The following is a 22,785-nucleotide window of genomic DNA, read 5'->3' as shown; positions in this document are numbered from 1 at the left end:
ATAATGTTGAAAATGGAACCATATATCCAGATAAGCCTCATATCACAAGAACCAATGTTCCTAAAAATAATTTATTTTAAAACAAAGAAAAACCTCAGTGTCTGTCAATCAGTAGTTCTGTTGGTAGCAGCTGTATGACAGCTAGTGATAAGGCTTGCTTTATTATTTACACCTATCATCAAATTGCACACTTGCAAATATAGAACTTCACTGACTCAGCTTACACACAGCATACACAATTCATCAGTAAGCATGAAGTAAAACAGATCAATGAAAGACTACAGTCATGTAAAGTTGGTGACATGTTTTCAGATGACATGAGGCCAGAAAGAGGAATTTCTGTGCTGGTGAACAGTGCCCAAATATAAAAGGCTTTTAGGTCCTATTGGGAAAGCACAAAAAGAAGGGAAGACCTCAAAATGAATGAAATGGCAACAGTCTTCCAAAAACATTTAAAAGTTGATTATGTAGAAGACGGGGATCAATTTATTCTTCACTTCCACTTGGTGAAAGAAAAGAAGACATCTACATTGTTTGAAATAAACAATATTTCACCTGTGCAGTAGAAAGGAATTTTTAACTCTTAACACTAAAACAGCTTAGCTAAGTACCATGGAAACTTTTTTTATTGGTGGTTTCTAAGAACATGTTAGCAAAAACCTGCTTAAGATGGTCTGTGTATACTGCCTGTATTTCAGGGTAGGAGAATGGTCTACATAATCTCTTGAAATCTGTCCCTGTACTTCTGTGATTTGTTCAGTGTAGGGCTAATTTGAGTTAGGATTGAAGTAAACTTGTTTTTCTTGGTCAAAGACTGTGGGGAGACAAGTAGTGGAGATGTTGGGTAGCCACTCAAGATAAAAGACTATGGCAAATTCCCAAGACACCAATCAGAACAGCCCAGATTATTAATCATTAGCAAAGCAAGAATCTTTTTTTGATCTAATGTCTTTAGCTGTGTAAGAAGAAGCCTTGAGCTCAGCATCTGGTACCTAAAGACCAAAATCTTGTTTACATAGCATTATTAGTCGTTTCTAAAGACAAAGTAGATTTGTGTAGTTCATTATGCTTTTTCCTTTGTTTTTTAAAGGTTCATTCAGCTTGGCAATTAAGATGCCATACTCCTGTATGTGCTTGTCTTCAGTCACAGAACGTGAATCTGTTACGGCTTCAAACAGTGAACTTTGTTCAGGAAACGGCCTTCTTTTTTCCCTGAATAGAGGCTCTTGTAAACTGCTTAGAGACATTTTATATCAAACTAAATCCCATGGTTTTTGAAAGCTTTCTATAACAAAGAGAAAAGCAACTGCATTATACAGAAGATGAATAACCTAGTCAATTTAATTTGACTTTTATTTTTTCTTCAGGAGGAAATTAGGAAATGCAGTGGATTTAATCAGGTGATTTGGATGCATATCCTTTGAAGGGAGAAAATGGTGGAAAACAGGAGAGAGAGAACATGCAAAAGCAAAGATTACACTGTCATATTGTTACCTTAAAACTTGCAGCTCTTCTTCAGAGTTCTGCACCTCATCTCTGAGTCGTCGCCAGCGAAGTAAAGCGCCCTCTTACTTCATCATGTGAGAGCTGCTTAGTGTACAAAAAACACAGATAACTGATTGCTGTTTCTCAACAGGCAATAATAATTTTCAGAAAAAGAAACTTGTTTTGTTTCCCTTTAACGTGAAGAAAATGCAGGAAACAGTACCAATATCCATGATAAAAAAAACCAAAACAAAAATAACAGTTGCTGCTATAAGAGTTAATAGCAGCACTAAGGAAAACAGAAGCCTCACTGCGCGCATCAAATCAATAGTCGGTTAAATATTTCTGTCTAAGGAGATGGGCATGTTGTTTTCCCTTTAGTGACCGGCAATAAGTGAACTGAATGTTCAGTACAGATATCTGGCATACCAATTTTGGTTGCATCTTCACTCTTCCCAGCCTTGAAAGCAAAGAGCTGCTTTGTGACCTGACTTCACCCCTCTTTCCTACTACTTCTGACACACTTGTGAAAGCTCCCTGTTGTATTTTCCCCCATTTACATAATATTAAGAGAGATGCATGCTTATGAAATAAATGCCAGGTTGTCAGCTTACAAATAACAACTAATTTATGCTTCTCTATTATAAGAAAAGATGGGAGATGGAAGAAAGCAAAAGCAGCTAATATTATCCTGCATTACACCAATATTTCTGTCACATGAGATTATTGTCAGGCACTATGGAATATACTTATAATCCTACAATTGTATGATTGCACAGCACCAAAACTCCTCATAAATTCTAAGAAGGAAAAAAAAAGCAATAATACATTTTCTGACCTTATAAATTAACAAGGGCACTAATCACTCTGTTTTGTTGCTTACTCCTTTCCATTCAGCTACATGGAAGGGTGTCTACTACAATAAAAATGCTTTCAAGTGACTCACAAAAGCGTAGAATTAATGTGAACAGCTCACAGCAGAGGAGTGATGCTCAATGCAAGAGCAGAAATTAGTTTTAGGACTAGAAGAGAAAAGCAAAGTATTTGGACAGCCTTCCTCACTTTCTTATTCCAGAAACATGGTAAGTGACAAGGAATTCTGTTTTGTTCGGTGCTATAAATATGCCTGATACTTAATAAAATGGAGGCTCAGAAGAGTGTATACGATGTCAGTTCCCAGTCCCATCTGCTCTTCCACAGATGGAGCTCTGCAGACGTAAGGGGTAGAGTCAGGGCCTGACACAAGAACAAGAATAAATGACTAACACACAAAATGCTTGAAGTAGCAGAGGTATAACGAAAATAAGAATTGGATCGCTTTACAAGCTGACATGCAATTTATGAGCTTTTCACTTTAAGGCAAACAATGATTTCTAAGCCTCTGGCATGAGGGTAACTCTTGCTGGGCAGTGTAAGAGAAAAAAAGTGTAAGTGCTGGTGCCCAATTTCATCAGCTTCCATTTTGTTTTGATGTACACTTCTTGGCTGTCCACTGGACAAAACCAGACCACTTTCATTAGGTACCTGGAATATTAACACTATTCAGTAAGACTCTGCTGATTATTCTAGTTTCAGGAACACAATACAAGAGGAAAGAATGCAGAGCAACTGTGTGATAGCTGAATTGTAATAATTGAGTAGTACATTTGTGGGAAGGTAATCATTGACAAACAGATGTTTCCATTCTCATTTGCACTGGCCTCTACCTCTGTAAAGATTGGTGTTCATTGTGGATCAGGAAGGATTTTTTTTTTTTTAAATCAAGTTATCATGCAAATTCCAACATTATTTTAAAAGACTTATCTTCATAACACAGGAGCTTTAATTTATATCTAATTCACAGCAGGATATATAATTTTGATTTCCACATAATTCAATTGAGAAGTGATGTATCGTCACCTTACCTGTTGTGCCCTAGCCCAAAATATATCTTCTAAAAAAGTGGCAAACCCTTCACTTATCCACTCTTCAGTCCAATCACGCGCACCAATGGCCAGTCCAAACCAAGCATGAGCAATTTCATGGCACAGGCGTGTTCCACAGAGATGGCTCCCTCCTGGTAATACACTCTGTGACAGGAAGATGATGTGTGGGCTGCACAATAGGAATGAGTGACAAAATACATTACTGACCTGTTGTAACATGCATTGCATGGCCATAATAATGTATAGGCTTTATTAGCCTTGTCAGCCTGTTATTACTATATGCATGCTAGATCATGACTGATAGTTTATAGCTCAGGCGTTTTTAGGAATTAGACTGTACTTTATTGTTGGTTGGCAGAGAATCAAACCAAAATTCTGCCAAGCAGTTGTTTTGTATTCAACCGTCAAACAGCTATTACCTGTAAGAAGTAACTTACACCAAAGTTTTATATTTTTCAAATTACAAGACTGATTTACTTCAATAGAAGCATTTATATATAAGCCAGGATAATAAAAGATGAGCAGGTGTGAATATAGGCAGCAAGTATTTAGCAGTTAAATGATCAAAGCTGGAAATAAATAAAGCAGAAACATTTTATAAAGAAAACAAATCACTATCCAAGAGCAACAAGAGCCACGTATAGTAAAGCACATGTGCTTGTTAAAACTTAAAACAAGCTAAAAAGATACCATCTGATGATAAGAGTTGATCATTCCTGCAAATGCAGAGGAAGAAGAACATCCTTTACCACAAGCACAGAAGTGAGAAGGAGACTCAATATTCACTAATTATCTGCTTTTCACAACAGGGGAGAACAACCCAGTCTGTATCTACTCTGCTTTGCACTCAAGTACTGTAAGAAGAAATTGGGGGGAAAAACTGTTATGAATTATTGCTCTGCTATTGAAAACACTTACAGCGAATTGCAAGTTACTGCAGTTCCCAACTCATGTTCTGCGGTAAGGCAATTTCTACTATGCTTATAGACATTACAGATGTTAACATCTCAAAAGTTACATAATTTTTGAAATTAAGTACATCTAGGAAAGAAAAGTAGCAGAATTAAGCCCTCTGACTAACACGCAAGGGATGAACAGGCACCGTGCCACATATGGGAGTAGGAAGGGCACAAACCAAGACCACCAACTGCAGAGTATTCCTGCACTAACCCTCAGCGTCCATAATCTGCATTTCAACTGTTTTCTCAACTCCAGACAGTTAGAAAGGAAATAAAGCATAACGGTAATACCTTCAAGACCACAGGTCTTTAAAACTAAGTCTAGCCTTCTGAGCATGGGAGGGGAGCGCATGGCCTTAAGACATTTCCAAGAGTCAAATATTATTCGTCAGCGTTCCAAAGAGCTTCCCCACCCACCCTACCCTTCCGTTGGAAATGTTAAAACACCCACAGTTTTCTTGCAACCAGTTGAGTGTCTGGAACTGAGACCATAAAATATGATACACACTTAAATAGAAAAACATACTCAATAACCATCTCCTCATAAAATAATAACAGTCATCCAGCAAAGCAAGCTAATACATTTCAATCAGCTGGCATTGTAAGAAACAATGTAAGAAATTAAAGCACTAATAGAAGAATCAAGTCACAGAGAACAAAGCAAGAAAAACCAGCAGCTCTCCAAATGTTCAGCAAAGGCAATTCTGATTAAGAGAAGTGAAGGGGGGAAAAGTGAAGGAGGGAAATAGGGGGGAAAAGTGCAAGAGCAGAAGCTGCAGAACATGATGAACCTTTTATTACAAAGCCCCTGATGAGAAGAATAACTGCGGCTTCAGGGGTATTACTTTGGTCAGTTGTAAGTAAATGACCCCTAACTGTGGCATGTGTACAGTGCTACAAAGAAAAACTGCAGAAATGGACCAAGTAAATAACATTCCAGACATACTGCTGGCAGTGTTTCAGCCATTTGGTCAAGCAAAACAAAAGTAACTTCATGCCTTATAAACAGACTCACAGAATGGTTTGCATTTTAAGTCTACTGTAAGTAAACACACAATAAAAGTAAAGATTGTATTTCCTGCTTTTTCCAATCACTTAAATAACAGAAATGGCACATTTGGACAATCTTCTCCTTTATGGAAGGATTATAAATAACTTCAATGAGAAAAATGTATATGAGTTAAATTTTGGCCAAAGAATAAAAATACAACTTTCTACAAGGCCAAAAATAAGATTATGTGCTGCAGCAGAATTTCATTTTAGAGTCTGGGTACAGCCAGCAACTTCCTTTCCTGGGAAGACCTTAAATGATTCCTTTTATTTTGTTTGCCCTTAACAAGCAGCAATATCTCCAATTCAAAGCCTCTTATACCAACAGATATCACTACAGAGCAGTGCAAAGTTCCCATTTACCTTAAGAGTAATTTTATCAAAGACTGGACATGTTTTGTAGTATGTCCAGCATCTATTAGTTTGGGGAGAAGTTTGATTCTATTTATTAGTTTAAAATACAGATCCTCTATTTCCAATACATGTTTGGATTCCAGAAACTCTGCTCCACCTCTACTGATACCAACCAAATCTACATTTTTTTACATCATCTAGGATGTACAATGTTATTCATTGCACATTGTTACTATCAGTGTTGTTCTTAAAACACTCAGTAATTCAAGAAAGTGTCTATGTGAAAAATAAGATAACCAGGATGATGAGTAAATTGCAATAACCAAAAACTTTTTTTTTAAAACCAGAATAGGAATTTGGCCCTCCTACCATCCATTTGATTTACTAGAAACAAATTATAAGGCTTGATATCCATTGCTTTCATTGGAATTGAAAAGGAAAGAATGCCATTCATACACTAGGAATGGACAAAGGTGATTCACCTCAGCAATTACATTAAGATCTGATGAAGTATGTGCAGCTTCTAAATGCCTCTAGCTGATGTCTTTTCAAGTCTGGCCCAAGTTTCTGAAGCAGGCCAGAACAGGCTAGCTGGATGTGGTAAGGAAGATGGAAACCTCTCCCAGTTAACGAAAAAATAAAACCCCTACCAATCCTTCCCAGGAAAGCTGGACAAGTTCCCAATGGCTCTTGCAGAAAAAGAAGTTAATTACTTGTTTTCAACAAGTATACACGTGGTTACACTTTTAAAGCAACAGGTTATTATTGTGACCGGAATCACACCCTCATAACTTAGATCTTCATATCAGTTGACTGAAAGAAGGAGCAAGCTCCCTCTCCCAGTTAAACTGCAGTTAAGAGAAATCTCAACACTGTAACTATGGTATGAATGCATATGAAGGAAAAACTGAGCCCCAAAAGGAAGGATTTGGTGTGAAAGGCCGAAGGGTCCTTATGTTCCAATCATCCAAATCCACCCATGTAGATGTTCTTAATAAATGGTCTCTTTAATAAATAAAAGGTTTCCAATGAGTCCTAGAGCTCTGAACAGTAATCTGGCCAGCTGAGAGGCCAAATCTCAAAGCAATTTTGCAAAACTTTTTCTCCAGACTTACGACTTAGATGCAGGTGGTGCTTTGCACACAGGCTGCAGCAGTATGCTATCTTTGGCTGCTCACACATAATCAGATGCAACACATAGCACAAACTCTAGCCAAATGTACGTGCAAGAACTTAAGTACACATTTAAGCTGGGAACACGAAGCTCATTTCTAACAGACTTGTTCCATTCCTTTTGAAGTAGAAGTCTTTTCCTCTTAACACACAGGGATTTGCAGGTACATTTTCTTATGTATTTATTGAAATAACAGAGCTAAGACCATATCAGCTGGAAAATTATGTTTCTGGAGTCAAAAGTAGCACCCAGGATCACTATTACAGATGGAAGTTATATAACAAAAAAAGTATTTTTCATGTTTTGATAGTACTCCACATATTGCTTCCCTTTTCCTACTTAGAAAAAGGTAGTCAGATAGTAAATGGGTTAGATAGTTACTGTACTTCTAGAAAATCCCTTCTTAAACATGTAGAAGGGAGCAGGGGAAATCTCCCTAAAAATATTTTCATAGGAACACATTAAGATACACATTTCAAGATTACTGGAATTTGAGAAAGTTAGACAATTAAATGATAGCTTTTTACATATAGTTTGCGCAATCTCTCATCAGTTGCCTTCAACCTACATTATTCCAGTGATACAGAGAACTGTATTAGCATATTGGCTGCAGTATCTACATCAGACTTTGAATGTTAGCTTAATTTATCTTTGCGGACACTTGTGCCATTGGAATGCAGACACAAGAACGTGCAACATCCACTTACTTACCTCTATAATCTCCAGCATTCTGGTGTATGTTACAGTCCAGTACTGAGAGAACTACAGAGACAAACAACCTTTTTAATCTTCAAGGTTTACAGTGTACCAGAAGCTCAAATATACATGCAGATACCATTGTAGAGACAAGGACCTGGTAGTTAGAATACTCTGAGCCTTGTTCCAGAAATAATGGAAACTTCGTGAAGTTTTCCTTTCCTACCATCATAGTGGGAAGCCAGCAAGTGACTGGAAGTTACAGCTGAAAGTCATTCTAGAGCAGATGACTAACTTTTTACTCCATAAATCATGCAATAATTTGCATGGTAATTACAATACCCAAGTAGGTGAGGCACAACTCCTGTGTGTTGGAAGGAGGATGGCATCAGCCAACTCAGTACAGCAATTCAACATCCAAACTTCAAATTTCAGTCAAGCAACTAATTAATGATCTGAACACCTGAGCAGCAGCTGCTCCATGAATTGGCAGATAATCACTTCAGTCTTACTTATTTCGCCATTCCAAACCAGATTAGTCAGGATGTGTATAAACAAGGGTGAAACCCTCTCAGGAGAAACTCTCTTTATTAATGTTCAACAGCAAAACCAGTACTTGGCATAAAACTGAAGAAATTATACAGTGAAAGGAAAAAGATAACATGAGCCTAAGCTCAAACAGCTGCTACACAAACAACTGGATTTGTAACAACTCTTGATATTTCTCATTATCTCAAATCCCATATTACACCAAATGAACAGCCTTGAAGTAAAAACCTGCATAAAAAGACAGTATGTTTTTATCACGTACAACTGTGACATACACCACCTTCCAAAGTCTTTGGACTTACAATTCAACTATTTATTTGATTTGTCCAGACATTATTCACCGAGCAAATTTTATAAATTTTCTTCAGATACCAAAATAGCTCTGGATCTTTATGATGAACAAAAATAAACTAAACCACATTGAAAATATTGAAAAGAGTTGACAAATGCAATTTTTAGATGCCAGGAGACCTTACTTTGCTACTGCAAAAGGACCAATCATACTGACCTGAAAAAAAGGATACAGGTTTGATGTGCTTCAAAAAATAAACAAAGAATTTGATGCGCTCCCAGCTAATGCATGATCAGCCTAAAGGAAAACTGTATCAACCCATCTCATTCCCCATAATTCAATTCGCTTAACTTTATGTTCACAAATGAAAAGATATGCTATATGCTTTCATGCTATATCATGTACATATTCACATAAATTTCCTCAAAATTTCAATCATAACTTGCTCTGAAACTTTTACATGAGTAAATGGTCGAAGTATTAAAAAAGGAATCTCCAGTATTTTTAATTATTTTTTTAACAATAAAAATTAATAAAAGCCAAGAAACAAACCAAACTACTGAAGAATTTATTTTTTCTTTTAAAATTAGATCAACGGGAACTAACCACAAACAGGGTGATACCATCTATTAACTTCTTCTTTGAATACCATAGGACAGTCAATTCTAAAAGTGGGATTCGTATTTCATATTTCTATCTTAGGGGACTTCAAGTATAAAATGCAGAGCTGTACCTGCTAAAACAAGATATTTATTTAGTTGCCCAACAAAATGCGAATCTGGCAGACAGGAAACATTTTGGAGGTTTTGATTTTTGCACCAGTCTTGCCAAAAATGTGCCTTATTCTTATCTAATTTTTTCTAAGGCATGCTCTGTTTTGAAGTTCTAGCTTTCTTCTGGGGGCTCAGCTCCTCTGTCCTCCATTATCCAACCAAAATATACAATGTTAAAATGGTGGACTGAAACTATCACTTCCCACAGAAGGGTTACAAGAATTTCCCTAGATCCAACTCTTGAGAGCAGGAACACACCGCAAGATGAACAATCTGGTAATAATGCAGCTAATTTCTTTAAACAGTGCTGTCTCATCTCTCTCTAACACACACAGAGCACACACATTGACAGTGCTAAGACAGAAAAAAAAAAAAAACACTTTAATTGGGGTTTTACAAAAATTCATGAAACAACTTATCTGTGGCTGATACACTGCTGCAATCATATCATGGTAATAAATCCTACCTGCTTAAAATGTTCTGACCTGGGATGTAAACCAAGAAGGAAAGAAAGGACATTGTATTTTACACGCAGTTTTCCATCTGATGTCTGGGATCTAAGTATTGCCAGTGAGCTAACCCAACTTTGTAACAAGCTCATCAGGAACTAGAGGTGACAAGATCAACCAGCAGTCAACCCAAGTACGAACTGTGGAGCTGAGGAGTTCTTCATCAGTTGACCTCTGATGGCCCCAGGATGCCTAACGGCAGTTCTAACGCACTTCTTTTCATCTTACACATTCTGTATCACAAAGAGGAACTTGCAGGGCATGAACCTTTTTTGGAGCTCTCCAGATTTTGTGTCCTAATGTCTTACATAAGCCCAACAATATCCATTCATTTAGAAACTTCCGTACTCCCACGATTTGTGACAGGCAGCAAATTGCCTGCTCTTGCACAGAAAGAAAAGCAAACATAGAAAATTACAGGGGGGGGGAAGAAGGAATTAGAAATTCAAAACCTCAGCTCTCATCAAGATTTTTTATCCAGATTTGTTTGAAACCTCATGCCCCAAAAACCACAAAGTAATGGAATTCTTTTATAAAAATCAATTACACAATACCTCCTAGTAACACATGGCTACAATACTGTCAAAAATCTCACAGTCAGAGAAACACCTTGAGGACTAAAGCTTTTCATGTTGTATATCACAGAATTAATTTTTCCTACTTAACTGATTTAGTTAACTGATTTAGGAGTAAGTGCAAGGAAAGTGGCTTCAATAAATGCAAGCACCTGTTTCACCCTTAAAAAAAACCCTCTCTATATTTTACGGAGCTCAATTTTTAACCTTCACACTTCACATGCCATTGCTCCTCAAGAAGTACTGACATTGCTAACATTGAAAATAATTTATGATTCAGTGACACCAATTTCCAGATCCCTTACTAAGTATTCATAGTACAAAATTGCATTGTTTCATGGCAGATGTTTCCAAACAAGTCTTACAAGCTACACAACTCAATTAGCTTATTTCTTTTTTTCTTAAAAAATGGATAGTGGAAGTCAATCTAGAGTACTTCAGTTAAATAGCAAAGAAATCAAGATCAAGAAAATCAAAATAGTTCTAGTTCAGATTGTTCTGTGAATAGTGTTATAATGTAGAATTTTTCATAGAAGTATCTTTTTTTGTTTGACATAAGGCAGCTGATGCAAAGATCACAACAATGATAAAACATCTCTACTCTTGCTGCCATATCACAAAAGAGGTTCAGAGGCTGAAGGGAAAATTTTGTTCATGTCTGAGGAGCCAGAGGAAGTAAGTACCATGTTCCCACTAATTTCAGTAAGAACTTTATATACACATATAAATACAATATCTGGTTTACATTCTGGATTTGCTAAATTCCAGATTTCGTATGAAACTTCTACCACATTTCTCTGAGTGTTTCCAAATATTAGAAAATGGCCAAATGAAGAAAAGAAAAGAAAAAAAAAAGTTATGCTATTAACCATGTGAAAATGGTTAATAACAAATAATAGTGTGGAAAGTCTATTAGAACCATGCATTTATATCCATTCTCTTTAATTTAAAACTGATTTATAAGATTAGGACCACAAAATTAACCTTAAGCACTTGCTGAAATAAAAAAAAGTGCAGAAAATAGCAATGGACGGACATTGATCATTGTAATTAATTATTTTAATTTGTCATATTATTTTAACAAGAAGAGGTTAACGGAAACAGATATAGATACAGGTACTCACACCTCTCATTTTATAAATACAAAATGGTTTTGTGTGATAATAATTTTTTTTTTAGGTTTCCTTCTTATATACCAAAGGGAAGACTAAAAAAAAAAATTCTCTTGGTTTATATTAGAAATGCACATAGCATTTGTTTCAGAGCCTTTTCAAACTATTTTTTGTATTCTTGCTAAAATGATTAATATGATGAACAGTCTCTAACAACATTCCTCAGTTCCAGTCTAAATTATGATATTTGTCACTGATGGATGGTATTATTTGATCATGGATGGATTTCATTATCTGTAGCTTTTCATCATTGTTATTACTGGAAGACCTGGATTTCCTTTTACTACATCATGAAGTTTCTGGCAGATACTAACATAGCTGAGAGCCAAAGTGCAAATAACTAGCTATGACAAATAGTCAGACAGAAAGAGCAAAATGTATCTGCTTCTCCATATTCAGTGAAAATTCACTCAAGCTAAGGGCCTATACATTAGTGATCTCAAAAGGTGACATGGACAAGACAAAATAAAATAAAGAATGGGTCATTTTTTTCTTCATTTGATATATAGAAAAAAGCTTTTATCCACACATACCAGATCAAAACAGCAACAAACAACAAAAAAGCCAAACCAACAAGAATAAAGGGACAGAGATTGTTCTTCAAGTTTTTCAGGATTCTTTTCTCAATGTAAAGCTCATGGTATCCCTGTTCTAAAAGCAGCAAGGAAATGAAATCTGCTTGAAGGCAGAAGGGGTTCTTACTAAATCTCTACAAACTACAGTTAGAGTAGCATCACAAAACAAAACAAACCTAAGGAATGCTCTTGTTTTTTAAGGATTCGTATCACAAATACTTCACCTGGAGACCGAGAAAACTCCAGATATATCCCTGAATCATTCAGGAAATCCCAAACATTACTGGAGGAGGGCGCGCTACAAATCCCTGATATTTCTAAGAAAAAATAAATAAAAAGGTAAAGTTCAGAGTTTAAAAAAAAAATCAGAACTTCTCAAATCATAAAAGAGATACAGATCCAATTCTTTTAAATTTTCAGTTCATATCTAATACACTCTTGCTTCTTGTGCCAACTACAAATGTGGGAGCAAACAATGAGATTAAGATGATTATCCAGTTTGCATGTGATCTAATTTTTGCCCATATGCAGTATCACCCACAATTCTTGCTTTTAAGAACCGGTACCTAGAAATCCATTTTCTGAAGCCTTTCATTTTACTTAAAAGAATTGATGCAAATCCAACACTGTCAATCTATTCTGATTTTCAACATCCCTGCTAAAACACATTATTTCTACTATGCCTTTATCCTCTGTATATACAAATGCTACAACACTCTGCACACTCATGTTAAAAATGGTTCAGGCAATAGAAATTTAACTAACTGGTCCTACTATCATCCATTACCTGTTTTTCTTATTTTTGTTATCTATAAACAGTATGTAAACTGACATAAAATGCATGCTTTCATTTTACTGAATGAGGATCCAATGCTTCTTGTTACATTAACAAGATACATCTTGTTAGCAAAAAAAGAGAGAACAACATAGAAGAATACGTAATGGCTTCAAAATTATTTTCTTAGTTTATTCAGCACAGCAGCTATACAAGCCTTCTTTTTTGTATGCATCAGTCAATAAGATATCTGTTGTGCTTTTGCACAAAGAACAAAGATGCCTTTATCAATTCTCAGAAGTCTGTAGGACAAACCATTCATGTTGTCAAACCCCGTAAAACCCTTTCAGCAAATAATGAAATCCATCAGTGACAAATGTCAACATACTAATTTGTTAAATACGGAACAAAAGCAACATTCAGAAGAGGTGCCTCATTTCATGTTATATCAGCCCTTCAATTTGTAACAACTTTATGGCAGCCCACAGATCATGCAATATTAAAACAGAACAGCATTATAGTTATTAAAACTAGAACAAGCTACTCTCCTTACAATAAATGCTTAGTAGTTCAGCAAAACTGTAAACAAAATCTTTTGGGAACACCAAACTCTTTGCAATGCATTAATTCTCCTCCTTTTTGGAAGATTATTTCCAAGTAAAATCTTATACACAAATACAGATTCTCTTTCACACACAGTCACATTTATTGTGCTGGTGGAAAAATAAGATTAAATTACATCATATCCAGTGATAGAAGAGCCTCAGTGTGCCTGAGAATTACTTTATCCATTATACAGGACATCCAGCTATTATTGTTGAATCATATAGCAAAGGGACAGTTCAGCTGGAAGTAGCTAGTGTGCATGTGAATTACTTTATTCATCATACAAAGACATCCAGCTATTATTATTGAATCACATAGCAAGGGACAGTCTAACTGGAAATAGCTAGCGTAACTGAGAACTGTGTTAATGTCTTACAAAATGGAGTATCACCTAATGAACTTTTATTCTGTTGCATCTTCTACCAATTTACCTTTTCATACATCTCCAAATTTGTTTCAGTCCATCATAAGGACTAAACAAATATTTTTCCTGTTGTCCAGGACACTGCCACAGAACACATTTACCTATTCTTTTCAAAATGCCAAAAAGAAGCAAACACCATTATATTCTAGAAACATTTATTGCATCTAACATTTCTTCTGGAGATTTCCAACAGTGGCCTGATAACTTGTGCTCTGTGAATTCATGAAATAAACTGTGAAAATAGAAAGAAACTTTTGAAGTTGTTAAATTGAGAATGCCAAATTCTGTATTTGGCAAAATGCTAAGGCTAATACAGGTTATATTTGTAAGTGTTTTTCCAAGTCCAAAGGAGAGAGTGAGGTGGTTTCCTGCCTTGCAAGACCACAGCAAATAAACTACCATGGGTCAAAAGATATCCATTTTGAGGTGGCTTTGTTTTGTTTTTTTTAAATCACCAAGGATTTTAAATTAAAAAAAGGTGGAAAATTTCTGATTGCTCCCCATGTACTCTCCTGACAACAGTTCTGCCAATACACTAAAACCTCTCTCTTTTTGTCAGACCATACATTCATATTTCCCTGCAGATACTGACCACTCACAGGAAGTGAACATATTCCAAAATTTCTACCAAGACCGAACAGAAACAGGTTTCCAGTTGAAATCCAGTTAATCCTAGTTGGATAACAGGTAGTTCCTATTGGATACTTCCTTGAAGACTCAGTTGGGTCTATAACTTGTCAAATGGTTAAATTTTGTTTCTATATATTCTATATTGCCAGCATTGATCAAATTAATTTTCTTTAAACCTCAAATAGTAGTTGAAATTCATCTCAGTTCAGATTTATGAATCTGATGATCAAAAAGTTGTGTTAAATTGTATAATTTTTCAGAAAGTACAGATTGACGTTTCCAAATAGCTAACAGTTTTACAGCCAAATCCAGTTACTCTGCTTTAAATCTAGTTAATCTCCACAGACAGTGTAATTACTTTATATTTTTAGTTTAGTAGAATTTAATGTCAAGTGGGAGAACGCTCCTTGACACTTGCTTCAACTATGAGACAGCGTGCCTCTGATGTACTGTACATACTTACTTGACTGCAACTTAAATTTTAGTATAGTTTTAGTTTCATGTTGGTTTTAGAGTAGGAAACACTTAAAAAGATAAATTCCAGACTGAGGTCGTATTCTGGATTCAAACGTCTAGGTCTATCATACTGTCCTCACCACCTGTTAGCAAAGTCATAGGTAGAAAAAAGAAGCTGTTACCCTCTCCATGGCCTGACACTAGAAGGGACGGCACAGTGTCTGCTGGTGTGTTTCTGCTGGGCTCAGTTCGAAGTTCTGGAGAGAAAAGTTCTTCAGTGAGTGCAATACGTACCTCATCCCTGCCAATAGCTATCGCTCTATAGCTGTACCTCCAAGAGGTTTAAATTTAGTTAACTGAGAATTTACCACAAATACTGCAGTTATACTGACATATGCAAATTGAATGTAGCTGTTTCTTCTCAGAAAGCACTGGAAATACATCTGTGACTGCAGTGCATTTTTTTTTCTGGGAACTTAAAGAGTTTGCATTTATACATATGCACTGTTGTATTAACTCAGATCAACTAGCCAAGCAAAAACAGAAATTAAGCTTCAAGAGACAAATAACATATCTAATCTGGCACTACCAGACAGCACAATAACACCAGGATCTGTTCAAAATCAGAGGCCTGTTTCTCAGATATTATAAGAAAAAAGTAAACAGCAGTAAATAGAGACTGTTGGTTTATACTGGCCATAATGGCAGAACGGTTTGAATTTACAAGGATGTGCCCAGTGTGGTTTTGAAGAAAAAGAAGTTTCTTTGTCCATAAATAGAATTTGGTGAATCCTACCTTCTCTGCCAATAGCTCTCTTTTCAGAAAAGTATGTGAAGCTAAGACTTTACATAGACTGTAGACCTACAGTACAGCTTAATTTTATCCTTTTCTCCTTCCTTGTGGTAAAGGCAGATAGTTTTTTTACATCAGGCATCTTGGTGCCACTAAATTAATGTAGTATTCTAATTGCTCTGGAAAAGTGAGTGAATAAAAGCAGTTCTCTGCACTGTTTTAACACATCTCTGGCCTATCAAATTGTTGTAGAGGCAACATGATAACCCGAACTTAAGTCATGGGATTCAGAAAGAGGAATTAATCTGTAAATCTGTTTGTTCCAAGACATAACTTGCACATACTGCTTTTACATATATACTATGTAATATTAATATTTAATGTTTAGCATTACAAATAGATCACACAAAATCAAAATCAGAAAAGCAGCACTGACCCTAAAAATTTTACCTTATTATGCTACTGAAGACAGTGGGGAAGAGAAAAATTTCCCCAAACAGCTCAAAATCATGTTCTACAGTTACTTAGAAATAACTTTGTGTTCTCTCCAAACTAACGATCTTGTCTCTGATATGCTGCATTTTTGTCTGGAGCACTGTACTGTAAGTAAAATACAACGGTGCTTGAGCTAGCACTGAGAAGTGCACAAAATTTGCAAGTGCAAAGTGCAAGTGCAAGTGCAAAGACAGAAACCTTTGAAATACCATAAGATATATATGTAAGATATACAAGATAGTAGCAAAGCTGTTTCAATCACTGACAAGCAAGTCTCCTTCCTCACTTCATCATGCTAAGGTCTAATTTAGGCCTCTGAAAAATTTGCTTGGTGACCAAGCCATATGCACCTTTCTTTTGGTGGTCTACGAGTTATCTTCAAGAAGACTAACAAGGCTATTCAGAATTACATCACAGCTTTAACTCAGTATCTATCACTACCAAGCTGGTGATCATACAGAAAATGTATTCCTGACAGTAAACTCTGTCGTTTATTTGACAAAAAAGCTCTGTATACAACAAATGAGAAAGAATATTCCAGCAAATTCACTGTACTGGCTCTTCACAGTTCAAAACACCATCTTAAATTTCACCTTCAAACAATTTAAGCAGAAGATAACAATTTTCCAAGTAATCTTAAAGACGCTTGAAATACTAAAATTATGCTATAATTAAAGGGAAATGAACCTTCATAAATATGAATGCAGCATCATACCATGAATGAGACAGATTATCAAATGAATGATTCACTGTTCAATTTCAACATTTAAAAGCAGACTTAGAAGTCAAAATTATTACAAACTTGTAATACCAAAGCACATAGTAAACTCCTTTGTTAAGCAGAGACATAGTTTATGCAATGTTGTGGAAAGAGCAGGCAGTCATCACAAACCAGATGACTGCTGCCCAGCAAGAAAACAGACTGGCCTTTAAATTGAAAGGAATGAAACCATCTATTTCCTTCATGCTACCACAGATAAAGGAAATCCAAAAAACATCCCAGAAAACAGAAGTGGTGTTTTATTCACAAACCACAATCTCCAAGCAATTTTTTCATATTCTCAAACCCACACATCTCAATTCATTTCCTCCAAATCCATCATAGACCCAATATCCTCACAGAAAAAGGAAACACACAGCAGTCTTCTCTCCTCCTTGGAAGCACTCTCAGCAGTCTACTTGTCCTTCTGATCTTCCTAAGGACAAAACGTTCTTACATGCATTGCTCCACAAATTTCAACAGTTTAACTCTCAGCCTGTATCATGAGATCCCTACTAGTCCCAAAACAGGTCTCCAACAGCAACAAACTGGCGGGAAGCTTGCGTGTGTGCAGAGAAAATTCGTATGACAACACTCAGACTGCAATGTAACACATATCAGCCCTTGGAAAAATGAAAAATAATGTTTCAATTTTCCAGTCAAATATAACGATCCACAACCCAATAGGTGCTAAATTTTATAGGACGAGCTATAGTATTTTGACAGTACTCCGAAAAATTCTGTAGTTCCACAGTTTAGCTTTTCTCAAAAAAACCCCAACTTTTCCTTAGTAAGCATGATCAGAAGAAATCTGTGTCAGAAATTCAATCACTGAAATGTAAAATAAGGCAGCAAAATCTCTTTTTAACCCCATTAAAGGTTTAGGGTTTGATGGTAGGTAGTATCGACACACTTTGGAAAGTGTGAGGGGTTTTATTTTATATTCTTCTTCTAAAAATTAAACAATGTTGCAATTATTTGGATGGAGCAGATGGAGACTTCAGATGAAATTGTTTTGAAAGGGCAACTGATATAGCTTAATATATATAAAGAGTTCTAAATAAATAGTTACTTTACTCATACAGGTATGAAAATCTGTTTGTACCTCCCAAAGAATATTCTTTCCTATGAGAACTGTTTAAAAAAAAAAAATCTTTAAAATGAACTATACATGTTAATCCACTTTGGAAGAGAAGAATTATCATTTTTACTTTAAATATAGTGGAATAGACACAAGGGCTACATGATTGTTCTCAGGATACAGAAGTCTGTTTTTCATTCCTTCCCTCACACATCAATGAATAAACACAAGGATACAGAATGATTTGGAGATGACCAACACATCAGAGGAATCTGCTCTGTATGCAACATAAAAACCTTAAAAATTTGGCAGTGGCAGAGAAACTACAAAAGCTAGCAAATAATTTTTTCAGATGTTTGGTATAAAAGAATTATAATAACCATCCCTCATTTTATTAGCTTTATCAGTGCATTCACTGCAAAAGTCTCGGAACAGGAATAAACCAAGGCATTAGTATCACTACTGCCCAGATTCCCCCCAACACGTCCTATAATGTCCCCTCTCCTTTCAACACATTTGTCACTGTTTTTTAATGAATGTTCTTAGGTATACCATTGATCATTTCCAAAACGAGCATGTGGACATTGATGTCGTGACAGAACAGTATATCAAGTCAGTTCTATCCAAACAGTCTTCTCTACTTGTACTTACATGTCAAGGAAGAAAACAATGAAAATTAGAACAGTTTCCTACACCTCATCAAAGAGAAATAATCTACTGCCAGAGAGACCTAACTCACACTGGTTAAAGCCACACTGCCAGAGAGACCTAACTCACACTCATCTGCCTAGAATAAGCAGATGATAATGATTAGTTGAAAGTGAAGTTTGTTGGAATACCTGCTTTGACATCTGAGCATTAGTAAAAACAACAGACACCAGCCCTACTTTTTTAAATCAAGCAACCTCTGCAATAAGTAGAAAAGGATCAAAACATCAAATAATCCACACCATTGCTTGAGGGATTTCCCAGATTTATTGTCACTGTGAAGATTAAAATCACCCCCCATTAAGAATTGTATGTATGCATCCCATTCAGATGTCAAAAGTCTAAAAATTATCTGATCAGGAGAGTGGTTTCTAGGCAGATAATAAATAAAGGACAAGTTTAAAATACAAAGGTTGAAAAACATCCGAAGAATTACATATAAAGGAGTAGGCCCTTGCTATCATTCCCATGGCGATCAACAGGCATAGGACTATGCTCAGAGTAGTCACAATAATAGTAACACCACCTTTTCCCGTGGTTTAAGATAACAAAGCTAAAGATAGCAAGATGAAACAAGGTCATTTGAATCTACCGTATTAACAGAAATGAACCAGCTCACTGACACTTTGTAAGAGTTATGGTGTCAGCATGGGTGTCTTTATGTTCTCAAAGTGCTTTCAAGCCTAATGAGTGAATACTAAGCAATTTCCCTGAGTGTCAGAGCGAGGGGAAAGGGAATCCTTTTGTACCATGCTATTTTGGTGCATCACCAACACTTTTCTGCCTTCTTTTTAAAGCAGTAAAAACTGCTATACAAAAACAAAAATAAAAAGTTGCCAGTATGTAACAACTGTGGCAAGGGGCAGCACAGGACTTTCCAACCACATTTCACATTTATACTCAAACTGAATCTGCTAGAAAGCTTAGCATCTGCAAGCAGGGTTAAAACCTTTTTCTTTTTAAATCCCAACATTATGACAAAAGGGCTAAAACATCTAACTATCTGAAGTTAATAATAGATTGCATGGTCTCGTCCTCTTTTCCAGAAGAGACAGATCTCGAAGCATCTTACAGATCCCCTGTTAATTCCTCCTTCAGCTATGTTACAAGCATCAGATGGGAGCCAGAAGTAATACACATGACCACAAACAAGCTCTTTAATCTCAGTAACATCCTTACCTACCAGCTGCTTCCTTCAAGCTCTTAGTAACATTGTCATTGCAGTTTAATTCTGCTATATTAATAAGCAGGAACTAATCCAAGACATTAGTAAGCTCTGGAGTGCCTGTGTTTGTGTTTACAACTGCAAACACAAAGCTTTTAGGAGACAGATCAAAATCTTACATTTCCTTATGGAGCCTTAAACCACACCTCAGAAAGAGAGTAAGTTTCCTCTCCAATCAACTCTCACTTGCCAGTCAAAATCCTCTCAGGAAGATCAGGTGGTATTCTACTCCAAAACTAAATATACTATTGAAGTATATACACACAGGAGCAGACACAGAGTTGGGTCAAGAACTAGCAACATAATGTTTCTGGAGGGCTATAACGCTCCCCCATATACATCTTCTATATATGATGCCCACATCAATGAGTCATATATGTATGAGAAATCTGGATTTAGGCGTAAGATAGCCCAGTAAAGGAAAACCCCCAATCTATAATGCTGATTTATTCAGAATATGCAGAATACACTTTCCTTCAAGGAATTCCATACTGTGCTATTTTTAAGCTGAAACTTCCCAAAGGCATGTATCTTCCTTCCTATGTAAAGATCAGGTAGTGATGTGCAGAAAAGTTGAATTAAGCTACCACCCAAATAATGTAACCTACTACTCAGTGTCAAGAATCACTCAGCTTACCAACTCCCAAACTTTATCAGCTTTGTTTATTTGTTCAGAAGGATTTTCCTTCAATTAAAAAAAAAAAAGTAAAGAAATAGTTCTTCAGTTAATGTAGACATCTGCAGGAAATTCTTGAACACGTACATTGGACTGGTAAAATGGAAAAATGACAACAGCCTTAGAATTGAAAAACAGGAAGAATTTAGATCATAAATGTGTTACTGCCCAGCCTCTCATTTTCCTGGCCACTGCAGTGCTGTAGCTTTATTTGATAATTTGACATAGTTAGAATGAAATTTAAGCTGGTCATATGAGCAAAGCAGAAACAGCAGTACGAATGTGCTGTAAATGCAGGAAACATAAGCAAAGCTGCTAATAGGCTGTTGCTCTCTAGAGGTACAGGGACTGGCTGCATCAGAGGTGCGATGCGTATGTTATAGTGCAGGGGCAAGATTCTGATCAGACACAAAACGGTTGATGAGCTTTGGGTCCCTCACAGTCATAAAGCATATCCTGCATACAAATCAGAAAAAGGTAACTTCAAAGATAGCTGAAAAAGAGAAAAAAGTAAAGGAAGAAATGCAACATAGAAGGCGAACACTTGCAAGAATCACAGTATTTCTGTGTTGACTGTTCTGAGCCCTTTTAGGGATCCCCACACAAAGAAATGAAAGCAAGCTATGTTCATACTTTGTATCTATTTGAGAAAATGCTTAAAGCCAAGTTCAGTTCTTCAGATGTATGCATATGACTCTTGTTATTTCAATGGGAGAAAGACATACACATATCTCAGACTAGAATTTTATTCTAATATTCACATGTATAAAACATTTCAACACATAAAGCTTTAGGCAAGTTTATAATTGATGTTTTAAAAAAGTAACAACTGACTGGCAATGACTGACAGCAGGCCTCCAATACCCACAAGAAGACTATCCACATCCTGAATTAAAACAGGAGAGTCTAAATTGAGCTAACTAAAGAAGATCTGCTCATTGACCAATAATTCTCACCACAAATTAGTTACTTGGTAAAAACGTGCCTCTTACAAAAAAAAGCTGTATCCAACAATGATTCCGTAGAATTAGCAGAATCTAATAAATTGGTAGAAGATGAGACTTCCTGAAAGAGGGTGAGCATTCTTTCTCAACAGCAGAATCAGATGAAGCACCATTATTTTTTTCCTTTCTTCCTATGAGCATTACCTTTAGCTGAAACTCAGCCAACTCTTCCTTATGTAAGCCTACGAATCAAACAGTGGGAAAGCAGAGCCTGCACCATCTGGGTATGACGACAGGGAGGTGGGTATCTTCAGCACACTGATGGCATGGAAGCGCAGACCATCTCAAAGATTCCCTCGCTGACCCCACATGAACATTACACAAAGAAATTGCCAGAAGAGATCTTTGCAAAACACATTACAATACAGACCCCAGAAATAATGAGCACACAACCACCTCGTTCTCTGGGATGTCATAAAGGAGTATGTGCAACCACTGCACAGAGCTTCGTCAAAGGCTTCTGGAGCAGCACACTGCTCTCTGCAATTAGTACCATGAAAAGAAAACCCCAAACCATCTTTATTTGCGAGTTCCTTGTCCAATGAATGCTTCAGGTCACATTCAATTTAAACATCGTGTGGTAGGAAATAATCAGGTGCTGGCCTTTGCCAGAGCTGCTTCACTGTGCCTTTCTGACTTTTGTACACAAAATAAGAGAGCAGATATTCTTAACTAAGTTGTGAACACTGACAATTTAACCAGAAAAAAACAGCCTATTTGTAAAAGAGAATACGTGGCACTCTTCAATTGACTGGGAAGTTCTAATAAGCCTGTCAGTGTCAGATCCATGTCTCCTACGTTAGTTTCTCCTAGCCATAAATGGCAACAGAATCATCTCAGTTCAGAGGTAGCAACTCTCAGCAAATCCGTGACCACGGAAAGGAAACTATCTTGAGGCTCCTTGTCTCTCTATGGCATAACTGTGGAACTGTAACAGCAGCCTATGTTAGCACAATTCTTTCTATCTGAACACTGGCTAATTCTTCCTATGAATTATGCACTTGGGAAAAGGCAGTTGGGTTTTAAAAAGCTGCATATAACACAACTTTCTGTTTGTCTAATTA

The 22,785-nt window shown here is 36.3% G+C and overlaps 1 protein-coding gene across 1 annotated transcript in view; it reads right to left on the bottom strand.

The window, feature by feature from the left end:
• The window catches only part of LOC103920405 (chromosome unknown open reading frame, human C9orf3), a 193,565-nt gene that overhangs the window by 118,880 nt on the left and 51,900 nt on the right, over positions 1-22,785 (bottom strand). The window contains 2 exon segments of the mRNA XM_009328133.1: positions 1,495-1,565; positions 3,354-3,579. Of these exon segments, the coding sequence (XP_009326408.1) occupies positions 1,495-1,565; positions 3,354-3,579 (297 nt within the window).

This window comes from Pygoscelis adeliae, unplaced genomic scaffold, assembly GCF_000699105.1.
Source record: "Pygoscelis adeliae isolate BGI_AS28 unplaced genomic scaffold, ASM69910v1 Scaffold45, whole genome shotgun sequence".
NCBI classification, from domain to species: Eukaryota; Metazoa; Chordata; class Aves; order Sphenisciformes; family Spheniscidae; genus Pygoscelis; species Pygoscelis adeliae.
The sequence above is the reverse complement of the archived record's forward strand: the minus strand, read 5'-3'. Positions and strand labels throughout refer to the sequence as shown.